This window comes from Artemia franciscana, chromosome 2 (genome assembly GCF_032884065.1).
Source record: "Artemia franciscana chromosome 2, ASM3288406v1, whole genome shotgun sequence".
NCBI classification, from domain to species: Eukaryota; Metazoa; Arthropoda; class Branchiopoda; order Anostraca; family Artemiidae; genus Artemia; species Artemia franciscana.
The window spans coordinates 32,221,829-32,234,969 of NC_088864.1; the positions used below are offsets into that span (position 1 = coordinate 32,221,829).

At 34.1% G+C, this 13,141-nt stretch overlaps 1 protein-coding gene across 1 annotated transcript in view; it reads right to left on the bottom strand.

The window, feature by feature from the left end:
• Window positions 1-13,141, bottom strand: part of LOC136040231 (uncharacterized) — a 98,541-nt gene that overhangs the window by 26,920 nt on the left and 58,480 nt on the right. The window contains exon 4 of the mRNA XM_065724428.1: window positions 1,266-1,348. Coding sequence (XP_065580500.1) covers window positions 1,266-1,348 — 83 coding nt within the window. The remainder of the gene's footprint in view (window positions 1-1,265; window positions 1,349-13,141) is intronic.

Genomic DNA, 13,141 nt, shown 5'->3' on the forward strand with positions numbered 1-13,141 from the left:
GTTGATTATGAAAAGCCGTTATCATAACGGTCATCACTGTTGCAACATTCACGCAATTAGTAAAGATCTAAGCCTAGCCCATTGTAACCGAAGTAAGCAGAAAAGGGTTAATCTACCATCCTAAACAGTGGATGACATACAAGCCATAAAATGAGCACTAGTGTGATACTGTTATTGCAGATTCCAAAAATTATTGATATTGTTAGAAACTTCACCAAGCATAGGAAAAAAAGAAAAAAATGAATATTAGGCCTATGGACTAACATTTAAGCTTAGCCTAACATAGAAAATATAGAGGACTCAAATTTAAGTGAACCAAATTAAGTTTTGTCTCATGAGGTGACCTAGCTAACGATAAATATAATTTTTAAAAAACAAATTATTGAAGGGTTAGTCTAGCGGATTCTCTGACCATATAACTGATAAATGACAAAAGGGTTCAAACTAGAAATAACCACTTAACTCCCAATAGCAATTTTTTCCTTTTAAATCTGTGCACTCAATATAATTTGATGGGTCGTTACTTATAGATACACATCGCTTTGCCAGTTCTATGTCTTGCAAAGAAACCTACTTTACCAGGTTTCTGTCGCCTCTGTCCACTCGCCACGGTCGGCAGCTTGGGTGGATTCTTTAATTTAGGATTATATTATTTGTCTATTTCAAAAAATTCATTCAAATGGTTCCACCATCAGTCACATCGACAATTCCATGTTTCTAGCTTTAATCGTTTAACTGTTCATTCTGTGCAAAGACGGAAAGACAAATAGGAGCATAATTTATTTCATATTCACATACGGATTTGAGCAATTGAGGGGGCGCTGACTTCCCACCACTTTGTGTACATATCGGAATGTCACGTGTGCCACATATTTTCACCACGCTAGGCACATACCACCTGGTGTACATAATTTTTTAGAGAGAGCGATCCCTTATGAACAATACAGGATAGAGGAGCATTTGACGACATTTTTGCCTTTTAGTTCACCACAGCTTCAGTTCAGATATATATATATATATATATATATATATATATATATATATATATATATATATATATATATATATATATATATATATATATATATATTTATATATTTTAGCTTAATGTTACGTTTCATTTACAGTCGATGTATTAAACTAATTTCCGTTGAAAGTTATTTGTAGTATTATGAACAAAAGCTGTGTCCAAATAATGCTGTCATCCTCTTGAGATATTTAAAAAACTTTTAGAGTTCGAAGCAAAAGCGAGTAAAACAACTTACTAGATAGAGTGGTGTTCGGAATCATATCATCTTGAATCTTCATTGCTTGTTCTTGGAATACAACAGGTCGAAAAACAAACAATCTAAAAAAGTAATGCTTTAGGAATTCTTGTAACTATCGGGTTATCTTTATTGAGAGAGTACAACTTCGGTAAAATTCCCCAGGATCCAAGAATAGAGGGGTAAAACTTGCTAAAATCTCTTTCAAGAACTTCCAGAAAGACTCTAACTATGATTTCCAACAAAAATAAATATAGCGTACTTCCAGTATAAAGAACTTCCAGAAAGACTCTAACTATGATTTCCAACAAAAATAAATATAGCGTACCAGTTTATTCTACCTTTAATGTGTTTCCAGAAACAATCTCGAAAAAAAATTCATTCCCCATTCTTTTACGGGTCTCAATTTCATGAATTATGGGCCATGTCTGAAACAGTCCAAGAACACGACATCAATTCATTATAGTAAATGAATTACTTTTGAGCAATAAGGTATCCAAGGCTGTCCTAGCCTGCGGTTAAAATAGGGACAAATTATTACGAAAAAGCAACCCCCCCCCCCTGCTTGTACTTCCAAAGAACCACAAAAACAGGTCATCCGAATTAAAACAAACTCTAGCAATGAGGTATCCAAAGTTGTCTTTGGATACCTTATTAGTTTTATTAACTTTAAGAACTCTCTTTATTAACTACTAATTACAAAAACTATAAATACACACAACCGCCCTGGGGAAGGCTCAAAGAGCCTGATGTTGGACGGCTGCAATCCTCTGATTCTCAACCTAAATAATAAGAAAAAAAAACAGAAACTAAAAAAACGGAAACTAAAGAAGGACAAAACACTCTCACTCAATTACTCCTTAATACCAGAATATAAATAAATAAAAGCTAACAAAGTCTTCTTAATACCTTATTAGTCTTGAGGATTAAGACTCCCTTAAAACAAAATAGGGGGAAACTATACTAGAGTTGCCTCCCCTCTGAAAACAAAAATAGAAAGTATTTGATAACACTTCCAACCCAACTAAGAATTTCGAGCGACAGCGCTTCAACGACTGGTCAAGTCCATTGGAGAATTAAAAATGTCTTTAACGTGTGCAAACATTCACAGAAGAAGCTTTAGGTGCGAGCACTTCCTCCTCCCCTTTTGACCAGATTGACCAGTTTTACGGGTTCCCTCCCCGAGTGTCCTTGTTTAGAAGTATCATTTCATTGTTTTGGGAGTTATTCTTACTTTACCCCTTCCAAAACATACTCATGCGCATTAAGATAACAGAAGATTTATAGAGGTTTTGAAACCCAGTGCTTCTAGAAAGGTATATTAGGTCAGATTAGATCATGTAAGCCAAGCGCGTATATATCATTTTGATTCAAGGAGAACATCTAGGAAGAAGTAAAATGAAAAAAAACAAAAAACAAAACATCAAGCGACAAATTATATATATAATACAGGACAATACGGCGAAAACCAAAAGAGCCAAACAAATTCAAGGAATGTTTCTAAGACAATCCATCTGCACATTTTTTTAAGTAGTTATCAAGCCTTTAGGTTATTTCTAATGTCATCGTCTCCCCTGATAAAAATTTAAAGTAGCTCCGACATCTGTCTCTTCCCAAAAATATAAACAAAAAAAGGTTTTCCCAATGAAAGGAAAAATGATGTGAAAACTTACCATGAAATTCAAAAAAATTCTCCCCTAACCCCCAAAAACTCCGTCTGGAAAATTTTCCCCCGAGAAAATGTCCTCTGCGTACATCAATAATGGTTGTAATTTTTAATTTAAAAGTAATTGAAAATTCCCACGCAGGAAACTCTCCCCCCAGAAAAATTTACCCCCCAAAAATAATATCCACAGATAATTACCCTTCAATGGGCGATCGAATCCATAAACTGAAAAATGCGATTACGTACTGAATGGATAAACATGAAACATAGACTTTTTTTTTCAAACATCATGCTTTCCATAATATAGTTAATTTCAGACTTAATAATGTTTTTTTTACCCTATAATTATAAAATTATCTATTTCATTTGATTGCCCACACAAAGAGTCAGAAAAAGATATAAAAATGAAATTCATTAGAATACGGAAAGTCCTCCCCTCGCGAAATCCCTCCGACAATTCCCCCTGGAAAATTTTCCCCACCTATTTCTTAAATTTGAAAAATAGTTGAAAAATTAGGTTTAATTCCAAATTCAGAGAATTTACTGAAAAAGAAATTTTATTATTTCGGAAATGTTAGATGACACAGTTCATATTTGACTTACTCGTTAATTGAATATCCAGACAGTGTGAATAGTTTGACCGTAAGGGACTTCCAATTATTTGTGTTCAGGGGTCTCTAATTTCAGCCAGAGTGAAAAATATTAAGAAGGACTTGAGAGGAAGGCAAAAATAAGATTGCGCCTAAAACCTTCATAACAGTGTGCTCAACTACTTCTGAAGTTTCCCTGCCATCGGATGAACAGTGTAACAATGCATGCAGGACACACACACATAGACATACTTATATTTGATTTTATATACATATATAGAATGAATATTGTAAATATTTTTTTACGCAAGTAAATCTACGAAGAAAATGATGAGTTACAGAAAAACATCGTAATAAAAAATATTTACGAAGGAATAAAATTAAGCAACAAATTTTTCTTTTTAGCATTTATAAAAATTAAGCAATAGAAACATAAATTTAGATGCACCGTTCAAAAAGCTTTCATTAAGTTATCGAATGGACTTTTTTAAAGTTTCTTGGAAAAAAATTATAAAAAAGTGAAAAAAGTACTTGCGGAAGCATCGTCTAAAAAATTGTTTCTGTAAAAGTAGTTCCAACGCAAAAACTATAAAATAAAACAAAAATTTGCCAAACCTTTTTCCTACAAATGAACCTACGGTAAAAAAGCATATATACATATGAAAAAAAAAAGAATAAGAGTTTGAGAAAAAAAAACTACGAAACTATGAGAAAAGAGAAAGGAACTAATACTATGAGAAAAAATTATTTAGGAGACAAAATGAAATATCAAGGGATGGGACTAAAATTTTATTTTTATAACTTGGATACTTTCTTCAAAGTTGAAATTGCGTTTCTCGTTGGTTGTTGCTCCCAACTCATATTTTCCAGTTCTCATTGTTCCTCTCCAATGCCACAACAAGTTTCGACTTCCTGTTCCTAACCATTCAAGTAATATTAAAAACTGACTTCCGTAGCTACTCTGGCTCCGTTTCATTTCAGCTAATAGAAAATGTTGGAGGTCCGGTGGCTCAGAAGCCTCACGGCTCCAACATCTCCTCAAAATCACGAATGTTAATCCAATAATTCAAAATAATTAAAATAAACTCAAGACAATCATCCTGTCAGTCATGTCTATAATAGAAACTTTTATGCCAATGTACCAAGTCACATTTAATTAAAAAGCAATCATTAAAAAAATACTATAGCTAATAATTCGGGTCAATGAAAATATGAATCCTCCCAATTAAGTTCGTTTAAAATACCAATACAAAGCGTTATAGGTAGCCTCTACGTTTTGCACTAGTGTGAATAAAATCTTACATTTTGGCTCAAGATCTTATCCAAATATGGGGGACAGAACTGTCACCCTCTCAAAACCTATTTTTAACGCTGGATTGCTTGAAATAAAAGAAGCTTACGAGGTAAATTACCGCCTCCCCAAAATATTGGTCTGAAGGGAACCTCATAAAACTTTGAAGTTTATGACCTAAGAAATTAGCCTTTTTTGAAACTAATCTTACCCTCCCAGCCCCATCAAACAAAGACAGAGAAATATTCAATGGCCATCGTTTTAGCAAGTGATGGATGTTGTTTAAACTAGAACAGTTTTTCCAAATGAAACTGATAACTGTTGTCCCTAATAGCCGTAACTATATGTTTGGAAGCAAAACACACATGTGCATAATCTTTTTTGTCAGTTCCTTGTAATATTTTCAATGAATGTAGGGACAGACATCAAACATTAAAATTTTTGTGATGAAAAATTTACTCTGGTAAATACGCATAGAAAAACTTTTTTCCGAAACAACGAGAGGTTTTTCACATAGAAAAATCATTAGAAATGATTTTGAATGCTATTTTCACAGGAAATGCAAATTCCATTTAAATCAGTCGAATTTGTATTTCACTGAATTGGTATAGGCAATTAATCTTTCAGACTTTAAAAAAATAAAGAGAACAATCACTAACAAAAATGTAAAATAAATTGTGTGCTATCTTACAATCATTCCGGAAAGCCAGATCATTTAATGCGTGTGATAGTGTGATAGTGAAGCCAGATCATTTAATGCGTGTGATAGTGTGATAGTGAAGCCAGATCATTTAATACGTGTGATAGTGAAGCCAGATCATTTAATGCGTGTGATAGTGAAGTTCTGGTAAATATTTGCAGCTATACTGGTGCATTCCCTTTCAACAGGGGCAAATTTTTCAATCAAGTCAAGATAGAATCTGAGTGTACACAATACACCACTCCATCAAATAATGTTCTTACACTTTCAAACCCCAAGAGTGAATGGGTAATGGAATCTCTTTAACAAATCGAAGCAACAGGTTGAAATAAACAAATTATTTATCAAGCTGCAATCGACAACGGAATGCACAGTACAACTTTGTTATATATCTTCCACTACATATTGGGAAACAGCATGACGTTCAGATTAAATTTTTGAATGCCTATTAAGGAATCAACAAAACAAATGCCAATTAACAGCAACCTACTGAGAATTTATTTCATAATTTTTGAAGATATTACGGGTTATTGTTAGGTGACCAGTAAGCAGAACATCTAGTAGCCGAAACTCTAAAAAAGGGAGTTTTGATAACATCTATTAATTTCAAAAGAATTGGCATTTTAGGTTAGTTCCAATTGTACAAAATTCAATAAGTTTAAAACTATCCAGCAAATAACACAAGCCTGAAAAATTTGTCTCATTATAGAGAAAGGACGGAAAAACACACAATAGAATAATTGATCAACAAAAGCCACAGAGTCAAATTCAGCATATCAGAGAATCCTATGCAGTAGGTTTCGAGCTCCTATCTACGAAAATGAAGAATTTCACTTTTTATTTCAGAAAAAAGATCAAGGATCCGTGTTTATTTTGTTTTTGCTTTGTCAAAAAGTTCGTGATAACGAGCTGTAGTAAGGAGCGACCCGGCTCAATAGTAAACGAAACTCTAAAAAACGGAATTTTGATGCTAAAAGATACATCAAAAGAATCGGATTTTTATGCTAATTTTAAATAGATGAGTTTCATCAAATTTAGTCTTTGTCATCAAAAGTTACGAGCCTGAGAAAATTTGCCTTATTTTGGAAAATAGGGGTAAACACTCTCTAAAAGTCATAGAATCTTAACAAAAATCACACCATCGAATTCGGCGTATCAGAGAACCCTACTGTATAAGTTTCAAGCTCTTATCTACAAAAATGTGGAACTTCGTATTTTTTGCCAGAAGACCGATCACGGGTGCGTGTTTAGGCCTATTTGTTTTTATTTTTTTTTCCAGGGATCATCGTATCGACCGAGTGGCCCTAGAATTTCGCAAGAAGGCTCATTATAACGGAAATAAAAAGTTCTAGTGCCCTTTTTAAGTGACCGAAAAAATTGGAGGGCACCTAGGCCCCCTCCCACGCTCATTTTTTCTCGAAGTAAATGGATCAAAATTTTGAGATAGCCATTTTTTTCAGCAGAGTCACAAGCCATAATAACTATGTCTTTGGTATGACTTACTCCCCACAGTCCCCGGGGAAGGGGCTGCAAGTCACAAGCTTTGACCAGTGTTTACATACAGTAATAGTTATTGGGAAGTGTACAGACGTTTTTCAGGAAGGATTATTCGGGTTTGGGGGGGGGGGTGGTTGGGGGGAGGAGGCTATGTGGGAGGATCTTTCCTAAGAGGAATATGTCATGGGCGAAGAGAAATTCAATGAAGGGGGCGCAGGATTTTCTAGCCTTATTGTAAAAAAAACAATGAAAAATTAAATACGAAAAAGTTTTTTCAACTGAAAGCAAGGAGCAGCATTAAAACTTAAAACAAACAGAGATTATTATGCATATGAGGGGTTCATCTCCTCCTAAACACCTCGCTCTTTACGCTAAAGTATTTTTAGTAATTTCAACTATTTATTTTATGGCCTTTCTCATTAAGGGGTCATTCTTAAAGAGTTTAAGACAAAATTTAAGTTTTAGTGCAAAGAGTGAGGTATTAACGAGGAGAAAAACCCCCTCATATACATAATAAAAATATAAGAATATAAAAGTTCGTTACGTAAGTTAATTCTTATGTTACGTATATTTTTTACTAATAAAACGTTCGTTAAAATTAAAAGTTCTAGTTCCCTTTTCAATTAACCGAAAAATTGGAGGGCAACTAGGCCTCCTCCCCCACCCCTTTTTTCACAGAATCGTCTGATCAAAACTAAGAGAAAGCCATTTAGCCAAAAAAGAATTAATATACAACTTTCATTTTAATAATTTATGTGCGGAAAGCCAAAATCAAACATGCATTAATTCAAAAAAGTTCAGAAATTAAATAAAAAAAACAGTTTTTTTAACTGAAAGTAAGGAGCGACATTAAAATTCCCTTCTCAACGCCACACTCTTTACGCTAAAGTTTTTTACTGTTTAATAAAGTAGAACTGAGAGAAAGAGTCAAACTTTAGCGTAAAGAGCAGAGCGTTGAGGAGGGAACAACCCCTTTCATACACGGAGTAATTTCTGTTCGTTTTAAGTTTTAATGTCGCTCCTTACTTTCAGTTAAAAAAACTAGTTTTTTTATTTAATTTGAAACAGGGTTGATCGTATTGAACCAATGATTTTTGAAAATTGGGAAAGCGCTCATAGAATGGGAAATTGAAGCTCTAGTGCCCTTTTTAAGCAGCCACAACGATTCCTTCACAAAAAAGTGTAACAGTTTTCTGCCATTTCCTTGCATCAAATCTCGATTTTGCCATACAGAGGGCCAAACTGCTCTCGATTGAAAATTCTGAGACAGCCAGTCTATTTAAAAGTGTCAAAAAAACAAAAAATTTAGCCTCAAGTTTCAGAAAAAAAAACTGTGGCACAGAGGCACACTTATTCCTAATAAGGAACAATAATAATAATCTTCCTAATAATCTTTCTCTTTCTCTTTCTCTCTCTCTCTCTCTCTCTCTCTCTCTCTCTCTCTCTCCTCTCTCTCTCTCTCTCTCTCTCTCTCTCTCTCTCTCTCTCCTCCTCTCTCTCTCTCTCTCTCTCTCTCTCTGCTTCTCTCTTACTCTCTGTAAATTGTATCATCTCCAAAATTTAGCCAAGGAAAATGCAGTACGCTTAACCGAGAGGGTGTTAGACTTAGGACATTTGATGAAATGTGGTCTAAGAATTTTGTCGATACCAAAGAGCTCACAAAGGCTGGATTCATTTTTGTTGCTCACAGTGACTGGGTTCAATGTGCTTTTTGTGCAGGTATGGTTGGAAACTGGGAAGAGGGCGATGTGCCTATAGATTAACATAGAAGACAATTGAAGGTGGTCAAAGGATTTCATTGATACCAGAGAACTTGCAAGAGCTGGATTCTTTTTGTTGGCCACAGTGACCAGGATCAGTGAGTTCTTTGTGCAGGTGTGGTTAGAAACTGAGGAAAGGGGGATGTAAATATGAAATATTTCAAAACATATCTTTTGATTCTAGGAGTTGATGTGGAAAACATTCCAGTTAAACCTTCTGCTTTAACTGAGGTTATGAGATTTGGATCAAAAAGTTATAGTAAAAACTATATTATTTTCGACTGCAGCAACCAAGGTATACCTCCTGACCTCCTGTCACAAGAAAAAGGTAGTGATGTTAAACGGGAGGATGTTAGACTAAGGACGTATGATGGAAGGTGGTCAAAGGGTTTCACTGATACAAGAGAACTTGCAAAAGCTAGATTCCTTTTTGTTAGCAATAGTAACCAGGTTCAGTGCCCACATATAAACATATGAAACTCTTTGAAACATGTTTTTGTTCAAGGAGTTAATTTGTGAAACATTCCAGTGAAACATTCTGCTTTATATTGTGGTTTTGACATTTGTGCGTAATACGTATGACAGCGTTCCGGTGTGTAAAAAAAATTCTGTTCCCAAGATATAAAAGTCCCAGAAAAATTTTGTTCAATGAAATTCTAAGTCCAAGAAAACATTCTAAGCACCAGAAACAATTTCGAGTCCCAAAAACCATTCTATGTCCCAAAAAAATTAAAAAAACTGCAAGTCTCCCCCCTCCCCCCCAAAAAAAATCAAAGCTCAAAAATATTTTGGGGCATTGGGGCCCCGGAGGGGTTTATGGAAAGGACCCTGGAGGGGGATGCAAACAACCTCATATGCGTAACAATTTATGTTCGTTTTTAGTTTTAGCGTTGTTCCTTACTTTAGGTTGAAGAAAACTTGTGATTTTTTATTTAATTTCTGATCGTTTTCAATAATCCCGGGAAATCTGACTCCACCTCCACAGAAACATCCCCCTCCCCATAGAAATATCCTCTAGATAATTCGATCCCAGTGAAAAAATTACCCCTAACGGTTACCTTTAACAGCTCCATGCGTAAAAAGTTGGTAAAGAGAAAGCAAGAAACATAAAAAGAATTTCACATAAAATTTCCCCTGAGAAGTTCACCCCCTGGAAAGTTCCATCATGATAGAGAATTCTTCCCGTGGAAAATTCACCTAGTGGAAAATTCACCCCCTCCACCAAAAAAATGTACGCTTACTTCCCAATAACAAATACTATAGGTAAAAAATGAGCAAATTTTATAATTTAAAGATCTTTCCAACGAGGCTGTTGGGGTTATGTTATCTCCATATGCAAAGTTATTTGGGCTATTCAACTATGTTGGACAAAATGGTTATCTCAAAATTCTGATCGGGCGATTTTGGTAAAAAAAGGTAAGTGGAAAGGGGCCTAGTTGCCATCATATATTTTTGCCCGCTGAAAAAGGGAACTAGAACTTTTAATTTCCGTTCAAATGAGCCTTCTCTCGACCACTGGATCGATACGATCACACATGGGAAAAAACGAACAAACAAGTTAACACGCATCCATGATCTTTCCTCAGGCAAAAAATACAGAACTCAACATTTTTAAAGATATGAGCTTGAAATCTCTACAGTATGGTTTTCTCATATGGTGAATCTGATTGTGTGATATTCATTTGGGTTATTTGACTTTTAGGTGGTGTCCCCCCTTTTTTTTCGAAAACCAGGCTTGGGCTCGTAGCCTTTGATGGGTAAAACTAACTTAATGAAACTTATATATTTGGAATTTAATAACAAGCCGATCCTTTTGATATATCTACCGATATCAAAATTCTGTTTCTTAGAGTTTTGGCTACTATTGAGCCTTGTCGCTTCTTACTTACAGTTCGTTACCACTAACTGTTTGAAAACCGAAAAGACTTAAAACATTCTTTTCTTAACCAATCAAAAAGACTATGTCAATTAACAACCAATAAAAATTAATTTCAAAAGTTTTTCCACTATAGTGTAGTTTTTCAGAGAAAAGTAAGAGCTTCATCAAACCAAAGATGAACAGAAATAAAGTCAACTAATTTTTCAAGCGTAAAACAACCATAAATCACAATCCTATAAATAAATAAAACCAAAAACGAACAGTAATTAAAATGAATAACCAAGTCAAACTCAAAATGAGCAGTAAGTAAGAGGAATAGGGTCGACACCACTCATGCCTTCAAAAGACCAGAATATAATTTGTACTTGACTGAAAACAAGATATATTTCAAGTGGTTTTTCTTTTATAACAAATCCCAAGTTATTGAGACTTTCAGGAATCAATATCAGTGTTAATATACATTGACTTGTCGTTTTCAGTAATCTTGGTTATTATGGTGTCTTTTAGTTTTACGCTATGATAAAATAAAAACATAACTCAAAATAAAAAAGTTTACAAGAAAGTGCAAATTACGATTTTGTCTTTATAAGGCATAGGGGGCATCCTACTCCTCTTTTTGTTAGTTTCTGCTCGTTCTGAGTCTAAATTGGCTATTTATTATAATTTCTTTTTGTTTTGGATTTCATTTATTTATTGATAGTGATTTATCACAGTTTTACACTTGAAACATTATTAGACTCTATTTTGGCTCATTCTTGGTTCAATATATCTTTTTATCTTTCAGTTAAAACTGCTCTGATGGAAAAAGTTTTTTTTTACAATTAATTTTACCGACAAGATCGACGTAAAACAAAAGAAACAAGCAGCAGAAAAGACTTTAAAGATAGAAAATACCATTGACGTTTTATAGCTGCAATTTAACTTCACACATCTTCAATTACTTGTTTTATGGCATTTTTTAGGCTTTTAGAGACGGCTATACTTACCTTAAAGATACCTTTTGTCCTGTCTATTACAAGTCCACCAAAGAGTCAAACGTTAAACCATATAAAGTTAATTTGAAAACAAAATGAGCTTTGTGTGATATTGTTGAATAATCAAGTATTAATAAAAGTGTTCACTTCTATATATATATATATATATATATATATATATATATATATATATATATATATATATATATATATATATATATATATATATATATATATATATATATATATATCACCTTTAGCCCTATTACCTTCATGGAAAATTAGAGATTGTGGAAAATTGGGAGAGGGATTTAGTCATAAATTTCAGGTTCCAGTGTTACCCATTGGTGACAAACAGATAAAAGGGTTTCCAATCGCCTCTTTTCCGCCCCCTTGGCCCAGCCTGAGTACTAGATTAAATTTTCGGGGTATCAATTTAAACTAAATAACTGAAAAGTATAAATAGGTGCCTCTAAGGGCAATGCAATACTTGGGTACCACGGGTAAGGGAATAAATTATTGCACTTAGACAATTTTTTTTTTTTTTTATGAGGATAAATTTTTAGTGGAATAGAGGCCATGTTTTATGCTTCGTTGAAATGACGATCATGTGAAGGTTTTTATTATGGATAATTAGAGGAATAATCAAGTCCCTAGAGCCTCAGCTCTTCCCCATTTAACTTCGTCCATAGGGACACGATATACCTCTTTCGAGTCAAGATCATTCAGTAATCATTTCGAGACAAAGTTGTAGCAAATTGATCCTCAAAATCTCATTCCGTTACCAAATTACTTGGATTAAATTTAAAAAATGTGCTTTACAGAACGATTCCAAAACACAAAAATAATTTAGTTTGCTTTCCAGAATATATACAGCCCTGTTGTTAGTACCAGGGGCGTCACTTCACAAAAATGTAGCGGTGGGATATAGTTTTCAAAACGTAGAGGGGTTAATTTGTTCTTTTATCGAATGTTCCTGTAATAAATGTACCACGAAAAGGAATTTTTCAATGAAGGAACCATAAAAGGTATTTTCAAAAAATAGCTGTGTGGGCCCAAAATCTAGGGAGAAGTTGTCACACCCCAGTTTCTGCTACCTGCTTATTATCGCCGCTACTCCCGCCAAAAACTACTTCTAGTTTTGGACTACTGCTAGTGTTGGTTAGAACTACAACCTACGATACATACTACGCGAAAACCACTATTGCTCCTACTACATAATTTGCTTCTCCCATTGCTATTTTTTGTCATAGGAGTGTTCAATGACGACTAATCCTACTCAGGAATCTCATGGATAAATTTATTAACGGAAACATGGATTTTACTTATGCTACCAGTCAATTCATTTTCTCTTGGATCTTAAGAAATTATTTTGTAAATTACAGGGGCTGCTCTTTCCTCAAACCCCTGCTCTTAACATTTAAGTTTTATAATGCTTTAAAATACAGTTTTTATTCCATTTTAACGACCCTTCTGTTTAAGCAGTCGTCATTAAAGAATTATGAAAAAAAGTTAAAAT